We start from the raw sequence: 24,160 nt of genomic DNA on the forward strand, positions 1-24,160 counted from the left end.
TGGATTTCAGCATCTTGTCTTGTCGGTCTGTTTCTTATGTTTCACTCTGATAAGACTTTTGGACGTGATTGGGCTAAATTACTAAAGTATCAAGATGTCACATTAATCTGGAGATTGTGTTTTCTTCCTTCCAAGTGCTGGATTCTTTGTCAGAGAAGGCCTCCTTGGATGTTGTGTTGGACCTCCAGATTTATGTGGACAGAACAAAGGTCTTTGTCCTGTATAACTTGACTATTCTCCAGGCTTATTCTGCAGCGGATATGGGTAATAAGTACTGCCTCGGTGCTGCTTATGGTTATGCTTCAATGTATTTTTTTTTCTGCGGCGGTCCTTCCTGCTCCTGCTGTTGATCAGGCTCATTCTACTCGGTTAGTGGGCACTTTTTTGGTAGCTTAACGTGGGGCCTCTGCAGGGCAGCTTTGTAAAGAGACCACAGGTTCCTCTGCCCATACCGAATATAAAGTTTTATTGACACCTAAGCTTCCGAGGATGCGGCCTTTGAGGCGAAGGGTTAGGTGGTCTGCTTTGGGGCGCCCCATCGTTAAGTTTGTTTCCCATAAGTGAGGAAATAAAATAAAATTTGTCTAGTCTGTAAAAATCCTTTTCTATGAATCCATGGCGGACACCGGACACCCACCCTGACGCCCCTAGCTTGCTAGGTTTTGCTCTTTTGGTTCACCTGTTCAGTCTCTGTGTGTTGGGTGTGTGCTACTCTTCATTTCTCCTGCTCCTTGCCTTGGGCTTGATAACCTAACTCATGGGTCTTCAACCTGCGGCCCTCCTGCTGCTGTGGAACTACACATGCCAGCATGCTCTGCCTCACTTTTAGCATGCCTTAATAGCAAAAGTGTGGTAGGGCATGCAGGTATGTGTAGTTCCACAGCAGCTGGAGGTCCACAAGTTGAAGACCCATGACCCAACTGAACTTCAAGGCTGGGGTCGGGGAGAGGGAGTCTGGGGGAAAAAGATTTAACTGCTTGGTGCCTGGTTCAGCTAACTACCTATACTCCATCGTTAAGCCTGTGTCTCCAATGGATTTGAAAAAAAAGGATTTTACAAGTGAGACAAATCTCCTTTTTTCTGACGTCCTAGTGGATGCTGGGGACTCCGTAAGGACCATGGGGAATAGCGGCTCCGCAGGAGTCTGGGCACAAAAGTAAAGCTTTAGGACTACCTGGTGTGCACTGGCTCCTCCCCCTATGACCCTCCTCCAAGCCCCAGTTAGATTTTTGTGCCCGAACGAGAAGGGTGCACACTAGGTGGCTCTCCTGAGCTGCTTAGTGAAAAGTTTAGTTTTAGGTTTTTTATTTTCAGTGAGACCTGCTGGCAACAGGCTCAATGCACCGAGGGACTAAGGGGAGAAGAAGCGAACTCACCTGCGTGCAGAGTGGATTGGGCTTCTTAGGCTACTGGACATTAGCTCCAGAGGGACGATCACAGGCCCAGCCATGGATGGGTCCCAGAGCCGCGCCGCCGGCCCCCTTACAGAGCTAGAAGACAGAAGAGGTCCGGAAAATCGGCGGCAGAAGACGTCCTGTCTTCAACAAGGTAGCGCACAGCACTGCAGCTGTGCGCCATTGCTCTCAGCACACTTCACACTCCGGTCACTGAGGGTGCAGGGCGCTGGGGGGGGGGGGCGCCCTGAGACGCAATAAAAACACCTTGGATGGCAAAAAATGCATCACATATAGCTCCTGGGCTATATGGATGAATTTAACCCCTGCCAGAATACACAGAAAAACGGGTGATAGGCTCCGCCCCCTTCTCGGCGGCCTTATCTCCTCAGCACACTGGCGCCATTTTCCCTCACATCTCCGTTGGAGGGAAGCTCCCTGGCTCTCCCCTGCAGTCACTACACTACAGAAAGGGTTAAAAAAGAGAGGGGGGCACTAATTAGGCGCAGTATTAAAAATACAGCAGCTATAAGGGGAAAAACACTTATATAAGGTTATCCCTGTATATATATAGCGCTCTTGTGTGTGCTGGCAAACTCTCCCTCTGTCTCCCCAAAGGGCTAGTGGGGTCCTGTCCTCTATCAGAGCATTCCCTGTGTGTGTGCTGTATGTCGGTACGTTTGTGTCGACATGTATGAGGAGGAAAATGATGTGGAGACGGAGCAAATTGCCTGTAATAGTGATGTCACCCCCTAGGGGGTCGACACCTGAGTGGATGAACTGTTGGAAGGAATTACGTGACAGTGTCAGCTCTGTATAAAAGACAGCGGTTGACATGAGACAGCCGGCTACTCAGCTTGTGCCTGTCCAGACGTCTCATAGGCCGTCAGGGGCTCTAAAGCGCCCGTTACCTCAGATGGCAGATATAGACGCCGACACGGATACTGACTCCAGTGTCGACGGTGAAGAGACAAATGTGACTTCCAGTAGGGCCACACGTTACATGATTGAGGCAATGAAAAATGTTTTACACACTTCTGATAATACGAGTACCACCAAAAAGGGGTATTATGTTCGGTGAGGAAAAACTACCTGTAGTTTTCCTGAATCTGAGAAATTAAATGAGGTGTGTGATGATGCGTGGGTTTCCCCCGATAACAACTGATAATTTCCAAAATGTTATTGGCATTATATCCTTTCCCGCCAGAGGTTAGGGTGCGTTGGGAAACACCCCCTAGGGTGGGTAAAGCGCTCACACGCTTGTAAGAACAAGGGCTCTACCCTCTCCTAAGATGGCCGCCCTTAAGGATCCTGCTGATAGAAAGCAGGAGGGTATCCTAAAATGTATTTACACACATACTGGTGTTATACTGCGACCAGAAATCGCCTCAGCCTGGATGTGCAGTGCTGGGTTGGCGTGGTCGGATTCCCCGACTGAAAATATTGATACCCTAGATATAGAGCATTTAAAAGATGCATTTCTATATATGCGTGATGCACAGCGGAATATTTGCCGACTGGCATCAAGTCTAAGTGCGTTGTCCATTTCTACCAGTAGAAGGTTATGGACACGTCAGTGGTCAGGTGATGCGTATTCCAAACGGCATTTGGAAGTATTGCCTTATTAAAGGGAGGAGTTATTTGGGGTCAGTCTTTCAGACCTGGTGGCCACGGCAACAGCTGGGAAATCCACGTTTGTACCCCAGGTCGCCTATCAACATGAGAAGACGCCGTATTATCAGGCGCAGTCTTTTCGTGGGCAAGCGGGCAAAAGGTTCCTCATTTCTGCCCCGTGACAGAGGGAGAGGAAAAAGGCTGCAGAAATCAGCCAGTTCCCAGGAACAGAAGCCCTCTCCCGCCTCTGCCAAGCCCTCAGCATGACGCTGGGGCTTTACAAGCAGACTCAGGCACGGTGGGGGACCCGTCTCAATGAATTTCAGCGCGCAGTGGGCTCACTCGCAAGTAGACCCCTGGATCCTTCAGGTGATATCTCAGGGGTACAAATTGGAATTCGAGACGTCTCCCCCTCGCCGTTTTCCTAAAGTCGGCTTTACCGACGTCTCCCTCTGACAGGGAGGCAGTTTTGGAAGCCATTCACAAGCTGTATTCCCAGCAGGTGATAATCAAGGTACACCTCCTGCAACAGGGAACGGGGTATTATTCCACACTGTTGTGGTACCGAAGCCGGACGGCTCGGTGAGACCGATTCTAAATCTAAAATCTTTGAACACTTACATACGGAGGTTCAAATTCAAGATGGAGTCACTCAGAGCAGTGATTGCGAACCTAGAAGAAGGGGACTACATGATGTCTCGGGACATCAAGGATGCTTACCTTCATGTCCCAATTTACCCTTCTCACCAAGGGTACCTCAGGTTTGTGGTACAGAACTGTCACTATCAGTTTCAGACTCTGCCGTTTGGATGGTCCACGGCACCCCGGGTCTTTACCAAGGTAACGGCCGAAATTATGATACTCCTTCGAAGGAAGGGAGTTTTAGTTATCCCTTACCTGGACGATCTCCTGATAAGGGTAAGATCCAGAGAACAGTTGGAGGTCGGTGTAGCACTATCTCAGGTAGTGTTGCGGCAGCACGGTTGGATTCTCAATATTCCAAAATCGCAGCTGGTTCCGACGACTCGTCTTCTGTTCCTAGGGATGATCCTGGACACAGTCCAGAAAAAGGTGTTTCTCCCGGAGGAGAAAGCCAGGGAGTTATCCGAGCTAGTCAGGAACCTCCTAAAACCGAGCCAAGTCTCAGTGCATCAATGCACAAGGGTTCTGGGAAAAATGGTGGCTTCCTACGAAGCAATCCCATTCGGCAGATTCCACGCAAGAACTTTCCAGTGGGACCTGCTGGACAAATGGTCCGGGTCGCATCTTCAGATGCATCAGCGGATAACCCTGTCACCAAAGACCAGGGTGTCCCTCCTGTGGTGGTTGCAGAGTGCTCATCTTCTAGAGGGCCGCAGATTCGGCATTCAGGACTGGGTCCTGGTGACCACGGATGCCAGCCTGCGAGGCTGGGGAGCAGTCACACAGGGAAGGAATTTCCAGGGCTTATGGTCAAGCCTGGAGACATCACTTCACATAAATATCCTGAAGCTAAGGGCCAATTACAATGCTCTAAGCTTAGCAAGACCTCTGCTTCAAGGTCAGCCGGTGTTGATCCAGTCGGACAACATCACGGCAGTCACCCACGTAAACAGACAGGGTGGCACAAGAAGCAGGAGGGCAAGGCAGAAGCTGCAAGGATTCTTCGCTGGGCGGAAAATCATGTGATAGCACTGTCAGCAGTATTCATTCCGGGAGTGGACAACTGGGAAGCAGACTTCCTCAGCAGACACGACCCCCACCCGGGAGAGTGGGGACTTCACCCAGAAGTCTTCCACATTTTATAAAACTCGACAAGTATTGCGCCAGGTCAAGGGACCCTCAGGCAATAGCTGTAGACGCTCTGGTAACACAGTGGGTGTACCAGTCAGTGTATGTGTTCCCTCCTCTGCCTCTCATACCCAAGGTACTGAGAATTATAAGATGGAGAGGAGTAAGCACTATATTCATGCCTCCGGATTGGCCAAGAAGGACTTGGTAACCGGAACTTCAAGAGATGCTCACGGAGGATCCGTGGCCTCTACCTCTAAGAAGGGACCTGCTCCAGCAAGGACCCTGTCTGTTCCAAGACTTACCGCAGCTGCGTTTGACGGCATGGCGGTTGAACGCCGGATCCTGAAGGAAAAAGGCATTCCGGATGAAGTCATCCCTATCCTGATCAAAGCCAGGAAGGATGTAACCGCAAAACATTATCACCGCATTTGGCGAAAATATGTTGCGTGGTGCGAGGCCAGTAAGGCCCGACGGAGGAATTTCAACTGGGTCGATTCCTACATTTCCTGCAAACAGGAGTGTCTAAGGGCCTGAAATTGGGGTCCATTAAGGTTCAAATTTCGGCCCTGTCAATTTTCTTCCAAAAAGAACTAGCTTCAGTCCCTGAAGTTCAGACGTTTGTAAAAGGGGTACTGTATATACAGCCTCCTTTTTGTGCCTCCAGTGGCACCTTGGGATCTCAATGTAGTTTTTGGGTTCCAAAAGTCACATTGGTTTGAACCACTTAAATCTGTGGAGTTAAAATATCTCACATGGAAGGTGGTCATGCTGTTGGCCCTGGCCTGTGCCAGGCACGTGTCAGAATTGGCGGCTTTATCCTGTAAAAGCCCTTATCTGATTTTCCATTCGGACAGGGCGGAATTGAGGACTCGTCCTCAGTTTCTCCCTAAGGTGGTTCAGCGTTTCACCTGAACCAACCTATGGTGGTGCCTGCGGCTACTAGGGACTTGGAGGACTCCAAGTTGCTAGACGTTGTCAGGGCCCTGAAAATATGTTTCCAGGACGGCTGGAGTCAGAAAATCTGACTCGCTGTTTATCCTGTATGCACCCAACAAGCTGGGTGCTCCTGCTTCTAAGCAGACTATTGCTCGTTGGATTTGTAGTACAATTCAGCTTGCACATTCTGTGGCAGGCCTGCCACAGCCAAAAATCTGTAAATGCCCACTCCACAAGGGAGGTGGGCTCATCTTGGGCGGCTGCCCGAGGGGTCTCGGCTTTACAACTTTGCCGAGCAGCTACTTGGTCAGGAGAAAATACGTTTGTAAAATTCTACAAATTTGATACCCTGGCTGAGGAGGACCTGGAGTTCTCTCATTTGGTGCTGCAGAGTCATCCGCACTCTCCCGCCCGTTTGGGAGCTTTGGTATAATCCCCATGGTCCTTACGGAGTCCCCAGCATCCACTTAGGACGTTAGAGAAAACAAGAATTTACTTACCGATAATTCTATTTCTCATAGTCCGTAGTGGATGCTGGGCGCCCATCCCAAGTGCGGATTGTCTGCAATACTGGTACATAGTTATTGTTACCAAAAATCGGGTTATTGCTGTAGTGAGCCATCTTTTCTAGAGGCTCCTCTGTTATCATGCTGTTAACTGGGTTTAGATCACAAGTTATACGGTGTGATTGGTGTGGCTGGTATGAGTCTTACCCGGGATTCAAAATCCTTCCTTATTGTGTACGCTCGTCCGGGCACAGTATCCTAACTGAGGCTTGGAGGAGGGTCATAGGGGGAGGAGCCAGTGCACACCAGGTAGTCCTAAAGCTTTACTTTTGTGCCCAGACTCCTGCGGAGCCGCTATTCCCCATGGTCCTTACGGAGTCCCCAGCATCCACTACGGACTATGAGAAATAGAATTATCGGTAAGTAAATTCTTATTTTATATACAAAGGAGCAAATCCGCTGCCACAAGCTGAGATGCAAAAAAAAAAAAAAAAAGTATCAGATGCAAACAAATCACAATCTCCTACAGAACAAAAGGTCCCAAATTGATATCAATAGTGCTATTACTAACAGATTTCTATGTATCTTGAATTATTAGTGTTTACACAATTTTAGGCTTTTTCTGTAGTTATTTTTAGGGAAATAATTAGCGCCATTGATATTTTTTTTTACTTTTCTGGAAGTATACTTTGCTTAGGTCATTTAGCTAGACATAAACTACCTGTTATGTCCTCAGCAACGGAGTGAATCTACATAGTATACTGATTTGTAATAGATGTTTCACAGTTATAAATTAAATCATTTTATTATGTTCTGTAGAACTTTCAACTGGGCCCTTTCCATGGGTGGTAGAGTGCCTGTCTCTGAGGGATTGGAGCATCCTGACCTGCCAGATGGTACTGGGGAATTTTTAGATGCCTGGCTTATGCTGGTGGAGAAGATGGTAAACCCCACAACAGTTTTGGAGTCTCCACATTCTCTACCTCCCACCAAGCTACCTGGAGGACAGAACTTCCCTCAGTTTAGTTCCTTGCGCTTTCTCGTGGTCACCCAGAAGGTATAGTGCTCTTTTAATTATTGCACCTATAACTATATTAGTTAACTTTAAAATAAGCAGTGTTATGGAGGTCTATAAAGTGTGCCCTGACATCATGTGCAGGTATGGTCATATTTGCTGGTAAAACACGATTTGCTATACTATATGGTAAAAAAAAATCTGAAATAATAGTGGGGAGAGGAGAACAAGGATCTAGATTTGCATATTCTTTAATACAAGCTGCAGTAGGACTTTCTTTTCATTGACTGTTTCTCATCTCTTGCTCACATTTAATCTGCTTATTAAAGGCAGCCTTCACTTGTCTAAAGAACTTGTGGAGTCGGAAGCCATTGAAAGTGTATGGAGGCCGAATGGCGGAGTCCATGCTTGCCATATTGTGTCACATTCTTCGTGGTGAGCCAGTGATTCGTGAGCGTCTGAGTAAAGAGCGAGAAGGCAGTCGGGAGGAAGAAGGCGGGCAGCCGGATGAGAGCGGCGCGAGACGGGAGCCTCAAGTCAACCAGCAACAACTTCAGCAGGTGGGAGTATGACTTAGGTTTACAGTGGGCGTTTTGGTGGAAGGAAAAATATCGAGGAACCTCTTCTAGACGCTATTAGGTCACTTTCCTAATCTGTTTGTCTTTCCCCACTATAGCTTATGGATATGGGTTTCACTCGTGAGCATGCAATGGAAGCTCTTCTCAACACAAGCACCATGGAGCAAGCTACTGAATACCTTCTAACCCACCCCCCTCCTCTCATTGGTGGAGTTGTGCGGGTAAGTGCGGCTCACGGAAGCCATTTTCATTTCTCTTGTTTTCCGTCTTTTTATTTTCTGCTTTTCCATCAGATCCAGCTTTAGTGTTGCTTTCCTTCTGTTCCCTCATCACATTCCATCCTTCCCTCTCCTTCATTCCAGCCCCTTTCTACCGCAGGCTTCTCCGTGCCCCTCTGCTCATACAAGGCAGACGCATGTGACAGAGTAGTAATGCTAGTCAGGGGAGGGGGTATACCCACACCACAAATAGTGCTTCCTAATATCTTGAACTGATGGTGAAACGCTATCAGGGTTGGTGTTGGTGTTATAATGTAAAAAAACGTGCTGTTTCCTACCCTGTCACAACAAAGTGGGTACCCCTCAGCCCAAATGCAGCGGTTCCCTTCTCACCTTTTTTGCTCCAGTGTTCCCAAAAACCCATTGGACACTTAATGTCTTTCCTGTGCCTGTGCATCCTTACTATCATGCCCTGACCTCCCCATTCTGCAGAGCAGCCCAGCTGACAAGGGGGTATCTGTTGTTGCTCTGCAGGACTTGAGTATGTCAGAGGAAGATCAGATGCTGAGAGCCATTGCCATGTCGTTGGGACAAGATATCCCTATGGAACAGAGGGCAGAGCTGCCCGAGGTACAGTACAAGATCAGTGTTGGGATGAAGGGGTCAGGCAAGGGGAGCCTCTCAAGAAAACAACAAATCAGACATACACAAAGTTTAAAGGCCACTGGCTCTTGTGCCTGCGTTAGAAAAGGTTGAGCTCTTCCTACTCCCATCCTCCTGACCCAATGTTCCCTTCCCCCTTTTCTCCCCCATCCACTGTATCCCAAACTTTTCCCCTCCACACATGGTGCAACTTGCCCCTCTTTCACCTCTGGTGAAACATCACAAGGGGGGTAGTGGTTTGTCACTGACATAAAGCTTTGGTTGATTATGTTCTGCATATCGGAATTCAGGTACATGGAAACTACAGACTTTGAAGTATGGTGGGAAATTAGAAATTGAAGTGGGTCAGGACATTACACCTTTGCTTTTGTAATATGTAAAACTGCCTATATATGGATTTCACTGGGCCTTCCTGACTTTCTTCCATGTTGCTTCTCTAGGAAACTGCTCGCCGAAAAGAGGAGGAGGAGCGCAAGGCACGGGAAAAACAAGAGGAAGAGGAGGCCAAATGTCTTGAGAAGTTTCAGGATGCAGAACCTCTGGAGCAGGATGAGCTTCATGGCTTCACAGACAGCATGCTACCTGGCTGCTTCCATCTGCTGGATGAGCTGCCAGATACAGTTTACCGTGTCTGTGACCTGATTATGACTGCCATAAAGCGGAATGGGGCAGACTATCGGGACATGATTCTCAAGCAAGTGGTTAATCAGGTGAGAATCTCGAATTTTTACTCATTAATTTATGAAGTGTTGTACTATATCTGCTTTTTTAAAGGGGGTGGTGGGGGAATTTAGTGTAGTTTTGTTGGTGGTTTCCTGTGCACATGATGGACAACCTTATCCTCCACTATGGAGTGTTACCATTATTTTATGCCTCTCACAAAGTGTCACCGTATTTCTTTCATTTAGGTGTGGGAAGCAGCTGATGTTCTAATTAAGGCAGCCCTTCCGCTGACTACCAACGACACCAAAACTGTGTCAGAATGGATTAGCCAGATGGCTACTCTTCCTCAGGCTTCTAATTTGGCCACTCGCATCCTCTTACTGACTCTGCTTTTTGAGGTAGTGTGACTTTTTTCTTGCTCTATGCTTTTGTTAGTGTTCAATACAAAATCGGTTGTTTGCGTTTTGTTCTATAAATTTTTAGTTTTAAGTATTTAGGCAACTTGGTTTACCATTGCTTTGCTCTCACTTTGTTGAAGATTTTGGAATATTAGTGATTTTCTTGTGCTGTGTGCTAAAAGTTGATATGTTATTTTCAATTCTAAGTTTTAATAGCCATCATTTACCATAAAAGCTTTCAAAAACTTAAAACAAAGACCAGTCAACATAATCTTGCTACATAGCCCTCTCTATTTTATTCTGGAGCGTTAAATTTTAGGGAAGTAGCTAAATCAACCATTTGATAGTTTAATAGTATTTCTCTAGCATCAATAAGGGATGTTGGGGAGCCTTAGTACGATGGGGTATAGACAGGGTTCAAAGGAGCCGGTGCACTTTAAATTTCTTCACTGGGTGTGTTGGCTCCTCCCCTCTATGCCCCCTCCACAGGCAGTTTAGAAAAAAGTGCCCTCAGGAGAGGATGCACATCTCTGCAGCTCCAGAGAGTTTTCTTCAATTTCTTTAAAACTTATTATTTTTGGTATGCTGTTTGGGCAACAGCATACCTGCACCGTGGGAATTAAGGTGTTGGGAAAGGTCACTGGCCTTGGGAGGTATCGGAGCTGCTTCCCCGCTGTGGGACCACCGTCCTGATAGGTTGTTTGTTCAGCGGGGCACTGCGCCTTAGCTGTCGCAGTCTCTGCACGCCGCACATCCCTAATATATGCCTGATGTCTGTGGTGAGTATAAACTGGGGGCCCCGCTAGAGGGGTCCCCCGGTTCACAGTGCGGCTGAAAGCGGGCGCGGCATACGGGACCCTCTAGAGCCACCCGTGTAAACCAGCTTGGAATAGCTTAATGTGTGATGTTTTTAAGCAGAATAGGAGATTTTGCCAGTATAAAAATCACTGTAGCTCCGGCGGCGATAAGGGGGGGGGGGGGGGGGGGGGGGAGAGGAGCTACCTCAGAGCAGGACCAGAGGCATCCCAAGACATGCTGGACCAGAGGCCTCCCAAGACATGCTGGAACATGGGTACAGGGTGTAGCAAAGGGGGAGAGCCGCTATTGTACACAATCTGTGTCGTATACAGGACAGAAATCATTAGTGTTTCACTGTGTTGTAGTTAGCTGACAGCCTCACTGGGGCTGTTACAGCAGGGGTGTGCTGGTGTCTCTGTGCGTCTCCTCTCACATACAGTAAGGGCAGGCTTGATCAGTATTACTGTCTGTGTGTATGTAATTGTGATTACTGTAAACATGGGTAAATACAAGCTATGCAGTGTCTGCCACACCAGATTCTCTCCCTTATCATCTGATCTAGCTCAGGACCACAAAAGCGTGGTTTACCTGCTCTACTCTCTGATTCAGATGAGGAAATACAGGAGGATGGGTAGGACTTGGATCCCGTTAGTGGGGATCCTGATTCTGTTCAGGGTATTGAACCCCTCATTCTGGCTATATGGAACATGTTAAAGCTCCCTCTAGAGGATGCTGCGTCACAGCAGTTGTTTTTCTTAATGCAAAACAAGCCTAATGTCACTTTCCCTGATTCTGCAGAGTTAGATTCACATTATAATGGTTCATGCAAATACAGTAGATTCATTTTTTTGGTACATTTGATCTATACATCCATCTTACACTCATTTACTTACAAACAGTTTGGACACTATGATCAAAAAACCTACAAATGAATTCCTAATGAATTATCATTCCAGAATTCATGCACTTTGGTGCCTAGTTATAGATATAGATAACTCACCCCATTTTGCTAATGTTAGAATGACAGGGAATCAATGCTAACCATTTGGCAACTGCTATTGGTAAACTGCATTCTAAAGACTGTTTAGATGTCAAGAAGAACAAATAGAAGTGAGATTGGATGTTTGATTGACAACCCTAGCATCCAATCACTGAACAGACACTTAACACCAATCAGACGGGCAAGCGGGCTTAGGCTCCCTATTTAAACACATCCATTACATGGAGGAATGCACCTATCTCCCAGAGGAAGGCCTCTAAGGGCCGAAATGCATTGGAGGACACGGCATCACAAAGATTATCTGAGAAGAGCCGCTGACGACATCTCCTGCACCGCAACCCTAGTCTCCTTCACAGACCTGCGAAGTCTAGCAATCGGCAGCGCTGCAGCACGCCGGATACCGCACACTTCAACCAAGTTGCCGGTACCCGGAAGTGTTGCAGCCACCGGTGTTCCCGGAAGATCCAGGCATCGGTGTGCAGACTTGCACACAGAGAGACAGCATCCACCTGAGCCCGGGACGGGGAGCGTCTGAAACGTGTTGTTCAATGGCGGCTTTGAACAGTTCCAAAGAAGAAGGGTAAGTATATGCACCTGCGGGAACGGGACGCCGTACCCCCAGAACATATATCCCCCACCATTCACTGGTATTGGCTCTACTAGACAATTTGCGATTAGCAATAAAAACGGATTCACATTTATCTTAATCCACTATTCCTCATCAGTCTTGATATTGTTAATTTAACTCATTTGCGGTCAACAATAACTACGGTTTTTCATCCAATAAATTTCCACAGCATTTTTGTTTACCTGCGGTGAGACATCTCACACCATTTTGGACATTTTTGCACGGACATAATTAAGATTTCCACTCAGTGAGAAAGTTACTAACAACAGTTACTTAGTTAGGAGCACCGTCTCTCCTCAATAAAAACGAATTGGTTATTTAATTTCCGTTAACTGCATAATTTTATTTCACTATATTGTCTGGCTGTTTGCAAGTGTTCCCATCGCATCATATCTGAACACTCTGTTACTTACAACAAACGCTATTTGTCATCTAGCAGTTAATTCAGGTTTACAACACCTTTATTGTAACATCCTTGACAACAGAGTGCAAATTATGGGGTTGAGCACTATATATCCATATTGTTTGAGTTAACAAACAAGACTGATGTACTTGTTCTATATTAGCAGCACTCCCCGATACATATAGATACCATGGTACGCAGTAAAAACCACAATTTTTTAAGTTTTATATGAGGTTTGCCCTGCTGAACGATCACTACCAGTTCCAGGCACTACCCTTTGGCCTGTCCACGGCTCAGAGGGTATTCTCAAAGGTGATTGCGGAGATGATGTTCCAACTCCGGTTCCAGGGGCTCAAAGTTGTCCCTTACTTGGATGATCTTCTGATAAAAGCAAGATCCAGGGAGCCTATATTGCTCCATATCGATCACACTATCCAACTTCTGTCACACCTTGGGTGTATTCTCAATCTACAGAAGTCCCACCTCGAGCCAACTCAGTGACTCCTGTTCCTTGGGATGTTACTGGATACGGTGGGCCAGAAAATGTTTCTCCCGGAGGACAAAGCGAGAACACTTCAACAGATGGTCCGCATGGTGCTCTGACCTGTTTCCTCCGATTACGGTGCTCCCAAGGGTGCTCAAGCGAGTCAGAAATCAAGGAGTCCAGGAAATTCTGATTGGCCTTGGAGGGTATGCAGATCTTCTGGACATGTCCGTCGAAGACCTTTGACCTCCTACCACTAAAAAGGGATCTTCAGCTGGGACCGACCGTCCGTCTACCCGGCCTTACGGTGACTTCATTTGAAGGCATGGAGGTTGAGTGGAGCATCCTAGCTCACAAGGGCCTTTCCAAAAAGGTTATTTCTTCCATGGTTCAGGCCAGGAAACCTGTGACGTCAATATACGATCACCTTAACCTGGAGAAGAAATGTCTCTTGGTGCGAGAAACGCACTTATCTGCCTGCAGAGTTTCACTTGGGACGTTTTTTTGTTTCCTGCAGGCTGGGTTGGGTAAGGGCTTACGTATGGGTTCCATTAAGGTCCAGATTTCAGCTCTCTAAATTTTCTTTCAGAAGAAATTGGCAGTGTTGCTAGATCAGGCCTGGCCAACCTGTGGCTCTCCAGCTGTTGTAAAACTACAAGTCACATCATGCTTTGCAACAGTATTGCTATTAGGGAATGCTAAAACTGTGGCAGGGCATGCAGGGATGTTTAGTTTCACAGCATCTGGAGAGCCACAGGTTGGCCAGGCCTGTGCTAGATTTTTCACATGCAACCTCCTTTTTGTGCCGCCTACGGCACCCTGGGATTTGAATGTAGTGTTATATTTTCTACATTTCTCCTGGTTTGAACTTCTGATGACGGTAGAAGACAAATACCTCACGTGGAAGACAGTGATGTTACTTGCCCTGGCTCCTGCTAGGCATGTCTCAGAATTGGGGGCCTTATTGTGTAAAATTCCATACTTAGTCTTTTTTTCAAGGACATAGCGGCGCTCCGGACTAGGCAGCAGCTCCTGCCAAAGGTAGTCTCTGCGTCCACTTGAATCAAGCTATTGTGTTTCCATCAAGTTTTGGCACTTCTGCTCCTCCGGAGACAATGGATGCTGTGTGAGCCTTGAAGGTCTATGCCAGGCGAATGGCTCGGATCAGAAAGACTGATTCTGTGTTCACGCTGTATGATGCGCAGTCCATTGCTCGTTTACTTAGGCTTACTATCCATCATGCCTATGTGTCAGCAGGCTTACCTTTTCATAAGTCTCTGAAGTCCCACTCTACAAGATTGGTAAGCTCTTCCTGGGCGGCTACCCGTGAAGTCAACTATGCCGAGCTGCTACCTGGTCGGGGAAGAACACTTATGTGAAGTTCTACAATTTTGATACCCTGGCCAAAGAGGTTTCCCAGTTTGGGTCAAGCGGTGTTGCAGCCGTCTCCGCACATTCCCGCCCATTCTGGAAGCTTTGGGACGTCCCCATCGTACCAAGTCTCCACAATATCCCTTAGGGATGCTAGAGAAAATAGGATTTTAATTGCCTACCGGTAAATCCTTTTCTCATAGCCCATAAGGGATATTGATCGGCCGCCTCAGTGCGTTGACTTTTCTGCAGGTTCTCTTTTATCTGTTTATCTGTTCAGCTGTTGCTGCTGTTATTACCAGCCGTTGCTGGTTGTCGTATGTTTGTGGTGTGCTGGTATATAAATCTCACCACTCCTTGTTATGTTCCTTCTCTCATACATGTCCTTCTCATTTGGGCACTGTTTTACCTGTAACTGCCTGTGAGAGGGGGTATAGAGGGGAGGAGCCAACACACCCAGTGAAGTATTTTAAAGTGCACCGGCTTCTTTGGACCCCGTTTATACCCATCGTACTAGTCTCACCAATACCCCCTATGGACTACGAGAAAAGGATTTACTGGTAGGGAATTAAAATCTTATTTTGTTCGTCACACATTATCTTAGATCCGTGTTATATGGTTTGTACAGCATTATGCTCATTATGTTTTCTTTTTACTTGATGTGCTTAGTTCTATGGGACATGGTTTTTAGTTAAAGAACTAGTTAAAAGCCCGTCAAAATGACAGGAAAAATTGTAAGATCTTGTTGTACCCTTTTTTTATTTTTATTTTATTTTGTTTTTATATTTATATTAAACCCTCTCATTGTTTGCATGTACCCAATCTTCTCTATATATGGGGGGTAGTGATGTCACTCTTGTATGTGGGTGGGTGGTAGTGATGTCACTCTTGTATATGGTTTGGTATTGAAGTCAGTGCTGTATACAGGTGGTGGTATTGAAGTCAGTGCTGTATACAGGTGGTGGTATTGAAGTCAGTGCTGTATACAGGTGGGGAGTAGTGATGTCACTCCATAATACTATGAATGTCTGGGAACCATTGCTATGCTGATAGGGAAAGACCTGTGTATTAGCTCTGTGACCCTTACAGAGTGTAGTGCACAATAATTCTCAATACGTGTGATAGAGGAGTGTGAGTGCCCCTGTGAGGAGTCCTACCCTCTTTGTATACACAGGGCTGGCACCCTGTCACTGACATGTCAGTCACTGCTCTTTGTTCCCACGACACCCGCACCCTGGCCATGGCTGCCTCCCATTGGCTTCAGCTTCAGTCCTTCATTCATGCTAGTGCTGCGCTTATAGCACAGTCTCCGTGTTCCTGTGATTGTGCAGTTTGCTCTGCGCTACAGCCCGCTGTTGTTACCGGCTCCACGCCAGCTACCGGCACAGGAGCAGTGAGTGAGTGGGGCTTAAGGCTGTGTGTATGGGGAGCGATTGCCCTTTTCTCTGACGTCCTAGTGGATGCTGGGGACTCCGTTAGGACCATGGGGAATAGACGGCTCCGCAGGAGACTGGGCACATCTAAAGAAAGCTTTAGGACTATCTGGTGTGCACTGTCTCCTCCCCCTATGACCCACCTCCAAGCCTCAGTTAGATTTCTCTGTCCTCCATCTGGGGGACGCTGCGCCGTTACTTGTGGGGTTAGAGGTGTGTGGTAGTGGAGATTGGCACAGAACTATCAAAAGCTGACTCCTCCCCCCTCTAACCCCTCCCATCTCCTTCCTGCTCAGCCCTGATCAGTTTTAGTTTTGTGCCTGTGGAGTACAGACACAGTTTTGATTTCTCTTTAGGAATTTTTTTTTTTTTTTTTTTTTTTTTTTATTATTTCTTCTTTCACAAATACCTAGTCCCTGTTTACAGGTGACAGGTATAACAGTGGAAGGGGTTAGTATCCCATTCCAGACTGCTGCAGGGAGGCCACTATACCTTCGGTCACTGGGGCCTTCAGAGAGAGAAAGAGAGAAGACAGCAGCATCAGGTACTGGACAGCCACAATCTGTCATTGACAGTATTGGGCTGTCCCTATTTCCTATTATTAATGTCCCTATTTCCTATTATTAATGGTGAATTTATTGGGACTACCAAACTCCTCCTCCCCTCCCTCCCCCCCCCCCCCCCCCCCGAGCGCGCGATCACCCACAGACAGCACGGAGGCTGATCTGGGGTGAAATGTGAGGTGGAGGACTGTGTTAGGTCCGGGAGGGTGTTATTCACTCCCTGGACCGTTACTTGGCTGCCGTGACAACCGCTCTGTGTAGCGGCGCACGGGAGCCGAACTTCCGGTTTTTGACGAGATGAGAATGACGTCAGGCGGGCAGAGCCGTCTTCCCGCTCAGCTCTGCCCGCGCGCGCGCACGGCTGGTCACGGCGCCATCTTCTCTGCCTGCACACAGGGGACGCTGTGCTACGGAGGAGGATTACATACACAGGGGGATAAAAACCGCAAGTATAAAAGGGGGGGAGGGGGATCACAGTGTCTCCTCTAGTCTGGTGGCTAGAGCAGCATATTAACAAAGAGCAAGTCTAGTGGGTTGAATCTCAGATATTTTTTAACACAACTTGGGGGACATAGTTCACCAGAGTAAAGATGACCAGCAAGCCAGAGAAACCTACTAAGGGAAAAACAACCTCAGTGGTTTATTTCTCATGTTCACAATGTGGCACAAAGCTGGCTAAGGGGAGTGCTGACGCAGGGACCCTCTGTACATCATGCTCTGGTGCACCAGCGGCAGATCAGCAGGGCAGATCCACAGATCAGTCAATGCCCCCTTGGGTCAAGGCCATGGTGGACGCAATTTCAGATTTGCGTCAGTCAAGGTCGGAAGCAGCTTTGGCCCAGACTCAGGTGGAACCGCTGTGGGCCCAGAATATGGGAAAATGTCTCACTGATTTGACTCAGTCTGTAAATAAATTTGTAAGTTCGGCCAGTAGTTCGGCGGCTTCTAAGCGAACGCAGCCGTTACCCGCTATTGCATTTCCAGGAGAGGAGTTGGATACTCTGACATCTCCATTGGAAGAAGGGGAGGTAGATCCTGAAGGGGACGAAAATTCGGCTTGGGAAGATGAGGATTTATCTACTAATTCAGGTGTTAGGCTACTAATAGAAGCCATTCGTCAGACCCTTAATATTCAGGATGAGGCAGTAGCCGAGACTTCTTCCTCTTTCTTTAAACGACAGAAGAGACAGGTTACTGCGTTCCCTTCTTACTCGCACTTTGCGGATATTTTAAAAGAACCCTGGCTAAAACCGGATTCCCGTTTCCAGGCGCCTAAAAAGTTAAAGTTTCTATATCCTTTTACAGAAGAGGATACAACAATTTGGGAAACCGCCCCAAAGGTAGACGCCCCTATTTCGCATTTAGCAAAAGCTACGGTTATTCCGTCAGTACAGTCTGCGACTTTAAAAGACTCTACCGATAGGAAGATAGAAGCATTACTAAAATCTATGTTTTCCTTATCAGGTGTTTCTCTCCGTCCAGTTCTGGCGAGTGCCTGGGTGCTTAAAGCCGTTGATGAGTGGCTTGCACAGGTTGTATCTGGGATGCAGTCAGACGATCCGTCGGAGGCCATTCAATTAGCAGAACAGATTTCTGAGGCCCTTACTTACGTGGGTGAAGCATTATTGGATTCGGTGGCGCTACAGTCCCGTGTTTCTGCCTTAACAGTATCCGCAAGACGATCTCTTTGGCTTAGGGTTTGGAATGCTGATTCGGACTCAAAGCAGACCTTGACGGCAGTCCCTTTTGAAGGCGAATTTCTTTTTGGATCAGAGTTAAAGAAAATTATTTCAGATACTACGGGGGGAAAGAGCCCTTTCCTTCCGTCTGCTCCAAACAAACCAAAGCCTACAAGATTTCGGTCCTTTCGTACGCAGGGCAGAGGTAATTTCCAGTCCTTTCGACCCTTCTCCAGATTTCCACGAAGGGGATCATTCAGAGGTAGAGGAGCTCAGGCTACTCGCAGACCGTCCAGTAAGCCTGCCGACAAGCCTGAGGCATGACGCTTCGGGCCCTCTGGAGGGATCAATACAGGTTGGGGCTCGTTTACTTCACTTCAGGGAAGTGTGGCTCCTATCGAAACCGGATCGGTGGGTAATAGGGGTCATTTCCAGAGGATATATGTTGGATTTCGAAGAAGCAGTCCCAGCCCGACTAATTGTGACGCCTCTCCCAGACGACCCCTCCAGACGTCAGGCTCTCCTTCAGGCAACAGCAAAACTATTACAAAATGGAGTAATCCTTCCGGTCCCAGCTCCTCAGAGAGGTCGGGGCTTTTACTCGGGTCTTTTTCTCGTAGACAAGCCGGACGGTTCGTTTCGACCCACTCTAAATCTAAAAGCCCTCAATCCGTACCTTTCATCCCAGAAATTCAGGATGGAATCCATTCGCTCCATTATCGCAGCCATGGAGCCAGGGGAATATTTGGCTTCAATAGATATAAAGGACGCATACCTACATGTTCCAATTTGGACAGGACATCAATCACTTCTGAGATTTGCAGTAGGTCCGTGGCATTTTCAGTTTCGGGCCCTTCCCTTTGGTCTTTCTACGGCTCCCCGGGTGTTTACGAAGGTCCTGGGTCATGTCGTCGCAGTTCTCCGTTGCAAAGGGGTCAACATCACTCCATACTTGGACGACCTGTTGATCAAGGCCCCGTCACCGGAGATTCTCACTCAGAACCTGCGTCTAACGATAGAGACTCTACAGTCTTTCGGGTGGATAATCAATTTTCCAAAGTCATCTCTACTCCCGTCACAGAAAATGGTTTTTCTGGGTCTTCTATTCGACACCAACAGCCAGAAGGTGTTTCTTCCTACAGACAAGATTCAGGACTTACAAGCCAGAATCAGAACCTTGTTAAAATTGCCGGCAGTATCAGTCCTCAGATGCATGCAGGTACTGGGCAAGATGGTAGCCTCATTCGAGGCAGTTCCATACGCCAGATTCCACGCCCGACCTCTTCAAGCTCAGATTCTCCACTGTTGGACTCGGACGGATTCGCGCCTCGAACTGCAGTTGATACGCTTGTCGATAAGAACTCGTCAGTCGCTCTACTGGTGGCTTCACAGTCACAATCTGAGGAAGGGTGCGCCGTTCACGGTCTGGTCTTGGATGATGGTAACCACGGACGCAAGCCTCAGCGGTTGGGGAGCAGTGTTCCAGACTCATCATTTACAGGGGCGCTGGAGCAATCAAGAGTCAAAACTACAAATCAACATTCTGGAATTGAGAGCGATCCGGTATGCTCTCATTCGGATTCAGACCATGGTGCAGGGCCATCCAGTTCGGGTGCAATCCGACAATGCCACGGCAGTGGCTTACATCAACAAACAGGGAGGAACTCGCAGCTGGTCCGCAATGAGAGAGGTTGCTCAGATTCTCACGTGGGCGGAGCGTTGGATTCCCGTGATTTCAGCCATTCACATTCCGGGAGTCGAAAACTGGGAAGCAGACTTTTTGAGTCGTCACACGATTCATCCGGGAGAGTGGGAACTTCACCAGGAAGTGTTTCTTTCTCTAGTGGATCGCTGGGGAGTGCCAGAATTAGACCTGATGGCGTCACGGCTCAACAAAAAACTTCCGGTTTACGGATCAAGAACTCAGGATCCTCAAGCATTTCTGATCGATGCACTAACAGCTCCGTGGCAATTTCAGCTGGGTTACGTGTTCCCACCAATTCCACTGCTCCCACGTCTACTCCAACGCATTCGGCGAGAAGGCCTTGCAATAATTCTGGTGGCTCCGGATTGGCCACGCCGACAGTGGTACACTCTTCTAAACAGCATGGTCGTCGGAGACCCCTTTCGCCTCCCTCTGCGACCAGATCTTCTGCTTCAGGGACCTTGTCGCCACCCAGATTTAAATCGGCTGGCTTTGACGGCTTGGTTCTTGAATCCAACATTCTGAAGGCAAAGGGCCTTTCTCGTGCGGTTGTTCAGACAATGATTCGGGCTAGAAAGCCGGTGACTTCTGGCATTTACCATAGAGTATGGCGTATTTACATTGCTTGGTGCGAGAAAAGGAACTTGACTCCGCATTTGTTTAGACTTCCTCGCCTGCTCTCCTTTCTCCAGGAGGGTCTTGACAAGGGTTTAAAACTTTCTTCCCTGAAGGGTCAGGTTTCGGCCTTGTCGGTCCTTTTTCAAAAGAAATTAGCAATCATTCCAGAGGTTCAAACATTCCTGCAGGGAGTACTTCGAATTCAACCACCTTTTGTTCCTCCGATTCCTCCCTGGGATTTAAACTTGGTACTTAAGGCTCTTCAAAAGTCTCCATTTGAACCTCTAGAATCTGTGGAACTACGTTATCTAACACAAAAAGTTGTTTTTCTGTTGGCAATTGCCTCAGCTAGACGAGTGTCTGAGTTGGCGGCTCTTTCTTGCAGGCCACCCTTGTTAGTGTTTCATGAAAATCGGGTGGTGCTGCGGACAAAGCCTTCATTTCTTCCAAAGGTTGTTTCAGCATTCCATTTAAATCAGGACATCGTTCTTCCAGCTTTTAATCCGTCATCTTCTCAGGGGGAGGATTCCCATTTGGCTCTCTTGGATGTTGTTCGGGCCTTACGTATTTATTTGTCTCGCACGGAGGCTTTCCGTCGTACGGATTCCTTGCTGGTATTGATTGATGCTCCCAAACGAGGTTGGCCTGCCTCTAAGAACACTGTGGCCCGTTGGATAACTTCGGCCATCAGACAGGCTTACGTGTCCTCAAGCGTTTCGGTTCCTGACTCAATTAAGGCTCATTCGACTAGAGCAGTTGGAGCGTCTTGGGCTGTTCGCGGTGGTGCATCTGTTGAGCAACTATGCAGGGCGGCGACCTGGTCGTCAGTCCATACGTTCACAAAGTTTTACCGGTTTCATACTTTTAGTTTGGAGACTGCCTCTGTTGGGCGTCGTATTTTACAGACGGCTATGCCGTCAACGTCTCCCTCCTCTCATTAGCTTGCTTTGGGAAATCCCACAAGTAACGGCGCAGCGTCCCCCAGATGGAGGACAGAGAAATGGGGATTTTTGTTTACTTACCGTAAAATCTCTTTCTCCGAGTCCATCTGGGGGACGCTGCGATCCCTCCCATAGTTTGTCTGGTTTAATTGGTTAATTTTTTATTCTGGTCTATCTCCTTTGGCTTGGCTAAACGTTAACTGATCAGGGCTGAGCAGGAAGGAGATGGGAGGGGTTAGAGGGGGGAGGAGTCAGCTTTTGATAGTTCTGTGCCAATCTCCACTACCACACACCTCTAACCCCACAAGTAACGGCGCAGCGTCCCCCAGATGGACTCAGAGAAAGAGATTTTACGGTAAGTAAACAAAAATCCCCATTTCTGTGCCCGGCTGAGCTGGATGCACACTAGGGGCTCTCCTGAGCTCCTAGGAAGAAAGTATATGTTATGTTTTTTATTTTCAGTGAGACCTGCTGGCAACAGGCTCACTGCACCGAGGGACTAAGGGGAGAAGAAGCAAACCTACCTAAGTGGTGGTAGCTTGGGCTTCTTAGGCTACTGGACACCATTAGCTCCAGAGGGATCGAACACAGGACCCGAGCTCGTCGTCCGTTCCCGGAGCCGCGCCGCCGTCCCCCTTACAGAGCCAGAAGCAAGAAGGTGGTCCGGAAAATCGGCAGCTGAAGACTTCTGTCTTCTCCAAGGTAGCGCACAGCACTGCAGCTGTGCGCCATTGCTCCTCATGCACACCACACACTGCGGTCACTGATGGGTGCAGGGCGCTGGGGGGGGCGCCCTGAGCAGCAATATTAACACCTTGGCTGGCGAACTGACACCATATATAGCCCCAGGGGCTATATAGGTAGGTGTTAACCCCTGCCAGAACTTTTACAATAGCGGGAGAAAGCCCGCCGAAAAAGGGGCGGAGCCATCTCCCTCAGCACACTGGCGCCATTTTCCCTCACAGCTCTGCTGGAGGGATCGCTCCCTGGCTCTCCCCTGCAGTCCTGCACTACAGAAAAGGGTTAAAAAGAGAGGGGGGGCACAAATTAGGCGCAGTATATATATATATTATGCAGCTATAAGGGAAAACACTCTCTATAGGTGATATCCCTGTGATATATAGCGCTCTGGTGTGTGCTGGCATACTCTCCCTCTGTCTCCCCAAAGGGCTTTGTGGGGTCCTGTCCTCTGTCAGAGCATTCCCTGTGTGTGTGCTGTGTGTCGGTACTGCTGTGTCGACATGTATGATGAGGATAATGATGTGGAGGCGGAGCAAATGCCTGTGAATGGGATGTCACCCCCTGCGGGGTCGACACCGGTGTGGATGGACTTATGGAAGGAATTACGTGACAGTGTCAACTCCTTACATAAAAGGTTTGACGACATAGGACAGCCGGCTGCTCAGCTTGTGCCTGTCCAAGCGTCTCACATGTCATCAGGGGCTCTAAAACGCCCGCTACCTCAGATGGCAGACACAGATGTTGACACGGATACCGACTCCAGTGTCGACGATGATGAGACTAGTGTACCTTCCAATAGGGCCACCCGTTACATGATTGAGGCAATGAAAAATGTATTACACATTTCTGATAATACCCCAGATACCACAAAAAAGGGTATTATGTTTGGTGACAGAAAACTACCAGTAGTTTTCCTGCATCTGAGGAATTGATATGAGGTGTGTGAGGAAGCGTGGACTTCCCCCGATAAGAAATTGACAATTTCTAAGCTGCGTACCCTTTTCCGCCAGAGGATAGGTCACGTTGGGAAATAACCCCTAGGGTAGATAAAGCGGTTACACGCTTATTAAAAAAGGTGGCACTACCGTCACGGATACGGCCGTCCTGAAGGACCTGCTGATAGAAAGCAGAAAACTACCCTTAAAGCTATATACACACACACGGGCATTATATTGAGACCTGCTATTGCCTCGGCATGGATGTGCAATGCGGCAGCTGCGTGGTCAGATTCCCTGTCGGATAATATTTATACTATAGATAGGGACAATATTTTGCTGAAAATAGAGCATATAAAAGACGCTGTCTTATACATGCGTGACGCACAGAGGGATATTTGCCGACTGGCATCACTAATAAGCACTATGTAAAACCATTGCCGCCAGACGGGGGTTATGGACTCGGCAATGGTCGGGCGATGCCGGTTCAAAACGGCACATGGAAGTTTGCCCTAGAAGGGGGTGGAACTGTTTGGGGATGGTCTTTCAGACCTCGTTTCCACAGCTACGGCTGGGAAATCAAAACTTTTGCCACAAGCTACCCCACAGCAAAAGTAAGCACTGTATTATCAGGTACAGTCCCTTCGGCCCCAGAAAAGTAGAGGGCTAGAGGCTCATCTTTTCTGCCAAGAGGAAAAGGTAGAGTGAAAAAGCTGCAGCACACAGCTAGTTCCCGGGAGCAGAAGTCCTCCCCTGCGTCCGGTAAGTCCACAGCATGACGCTGGGGCTGCTCAGGCGGACCCGGGTACGGTGGGGGCCCGTCTCAGAAATTTCAGCGCACAGTGGGCTCTCTCACAGGTGGATTCCTGAGTTCTTCAAACAGTATCTCAGAGGTACAGGCTGGAATTCGAGACGTCTCCCCCCCGCCGTTTCCTAAAATCTGCCTTACCGGCAACTCCCTCTGCCAGGGAGGCAGTGTTGGTGGCTATCCAAAAAACTGTATTCACAGCAAGTGATTATCAAGGTACCCCTCCTTCAACAGGAAAAGGGTTACCTTTCCACAATGTTTGTGGTACCGAAACCGGACGGTTCGGTGAGACCCA

At 48.1% G+C, this 24,160-nt stretch overlaps 1 protein-coding gene across 10 annotated transcripts in view; it reads left to right on the forward strand.

Annotated features, from left to right (window-relative positions):
- Positions 1-24,160, forward strand: part of HUWE1 (HECT, UBA and WWE domain containing E3 ubiquitin protein ligase 1) — a 430,355-nt gene that overhangs the window by 287,833 nt on the left and 118,362 nt on the right. For 5 of the 10 annotated variants that reach the window (XM_063936413.1, XM_063936412.1, XM_063936409.1 and 2 more), the window contains exons 32-37: positions 7,043-7,280; positions 7,568-7,800; positions 7,914-8,037; positions 8,569-8,664; positions 9,138-9,407; positions 9,606-9,758. In XM_063936413.1, coding sequence (XP_063792483.1) covers positions 7,043-7,280; positions 7,568-7,800; positions 7,914-8,037; positions 8,569-8,664; positions 9,138-9,407; positions 9,606-9,758 — 1,114 coding nt within the window. The remainder of the gene's footprint in view (positions 1-7,042; positions 7,281-7,567; positions 7,801-7,913; positions 8,038-8,568; positions 8,665-9,137; positions 9,408-9,605; positions 9,759-24,160) is intronic. The other 5 variants (XM_063936410.1, XM_063936415.1, XM_063936417.1 and 2 more) reach the window with 2 other exon arrangements.

Source organism: Pseudophryne corroboree, chromosome 8, assembly GCF_028390025.1.
Source record: "Pseudophryne corroboree isolate aPseCor3 chromosome 8, aPseCor3.hap2, whole genome shotgun sequence".
NCBI lineage: Eukaryota > Metazoa > Chordata > Amphibia > Anura > Myobatrachidae > Pseudophryne > Pseudophryne corroboree.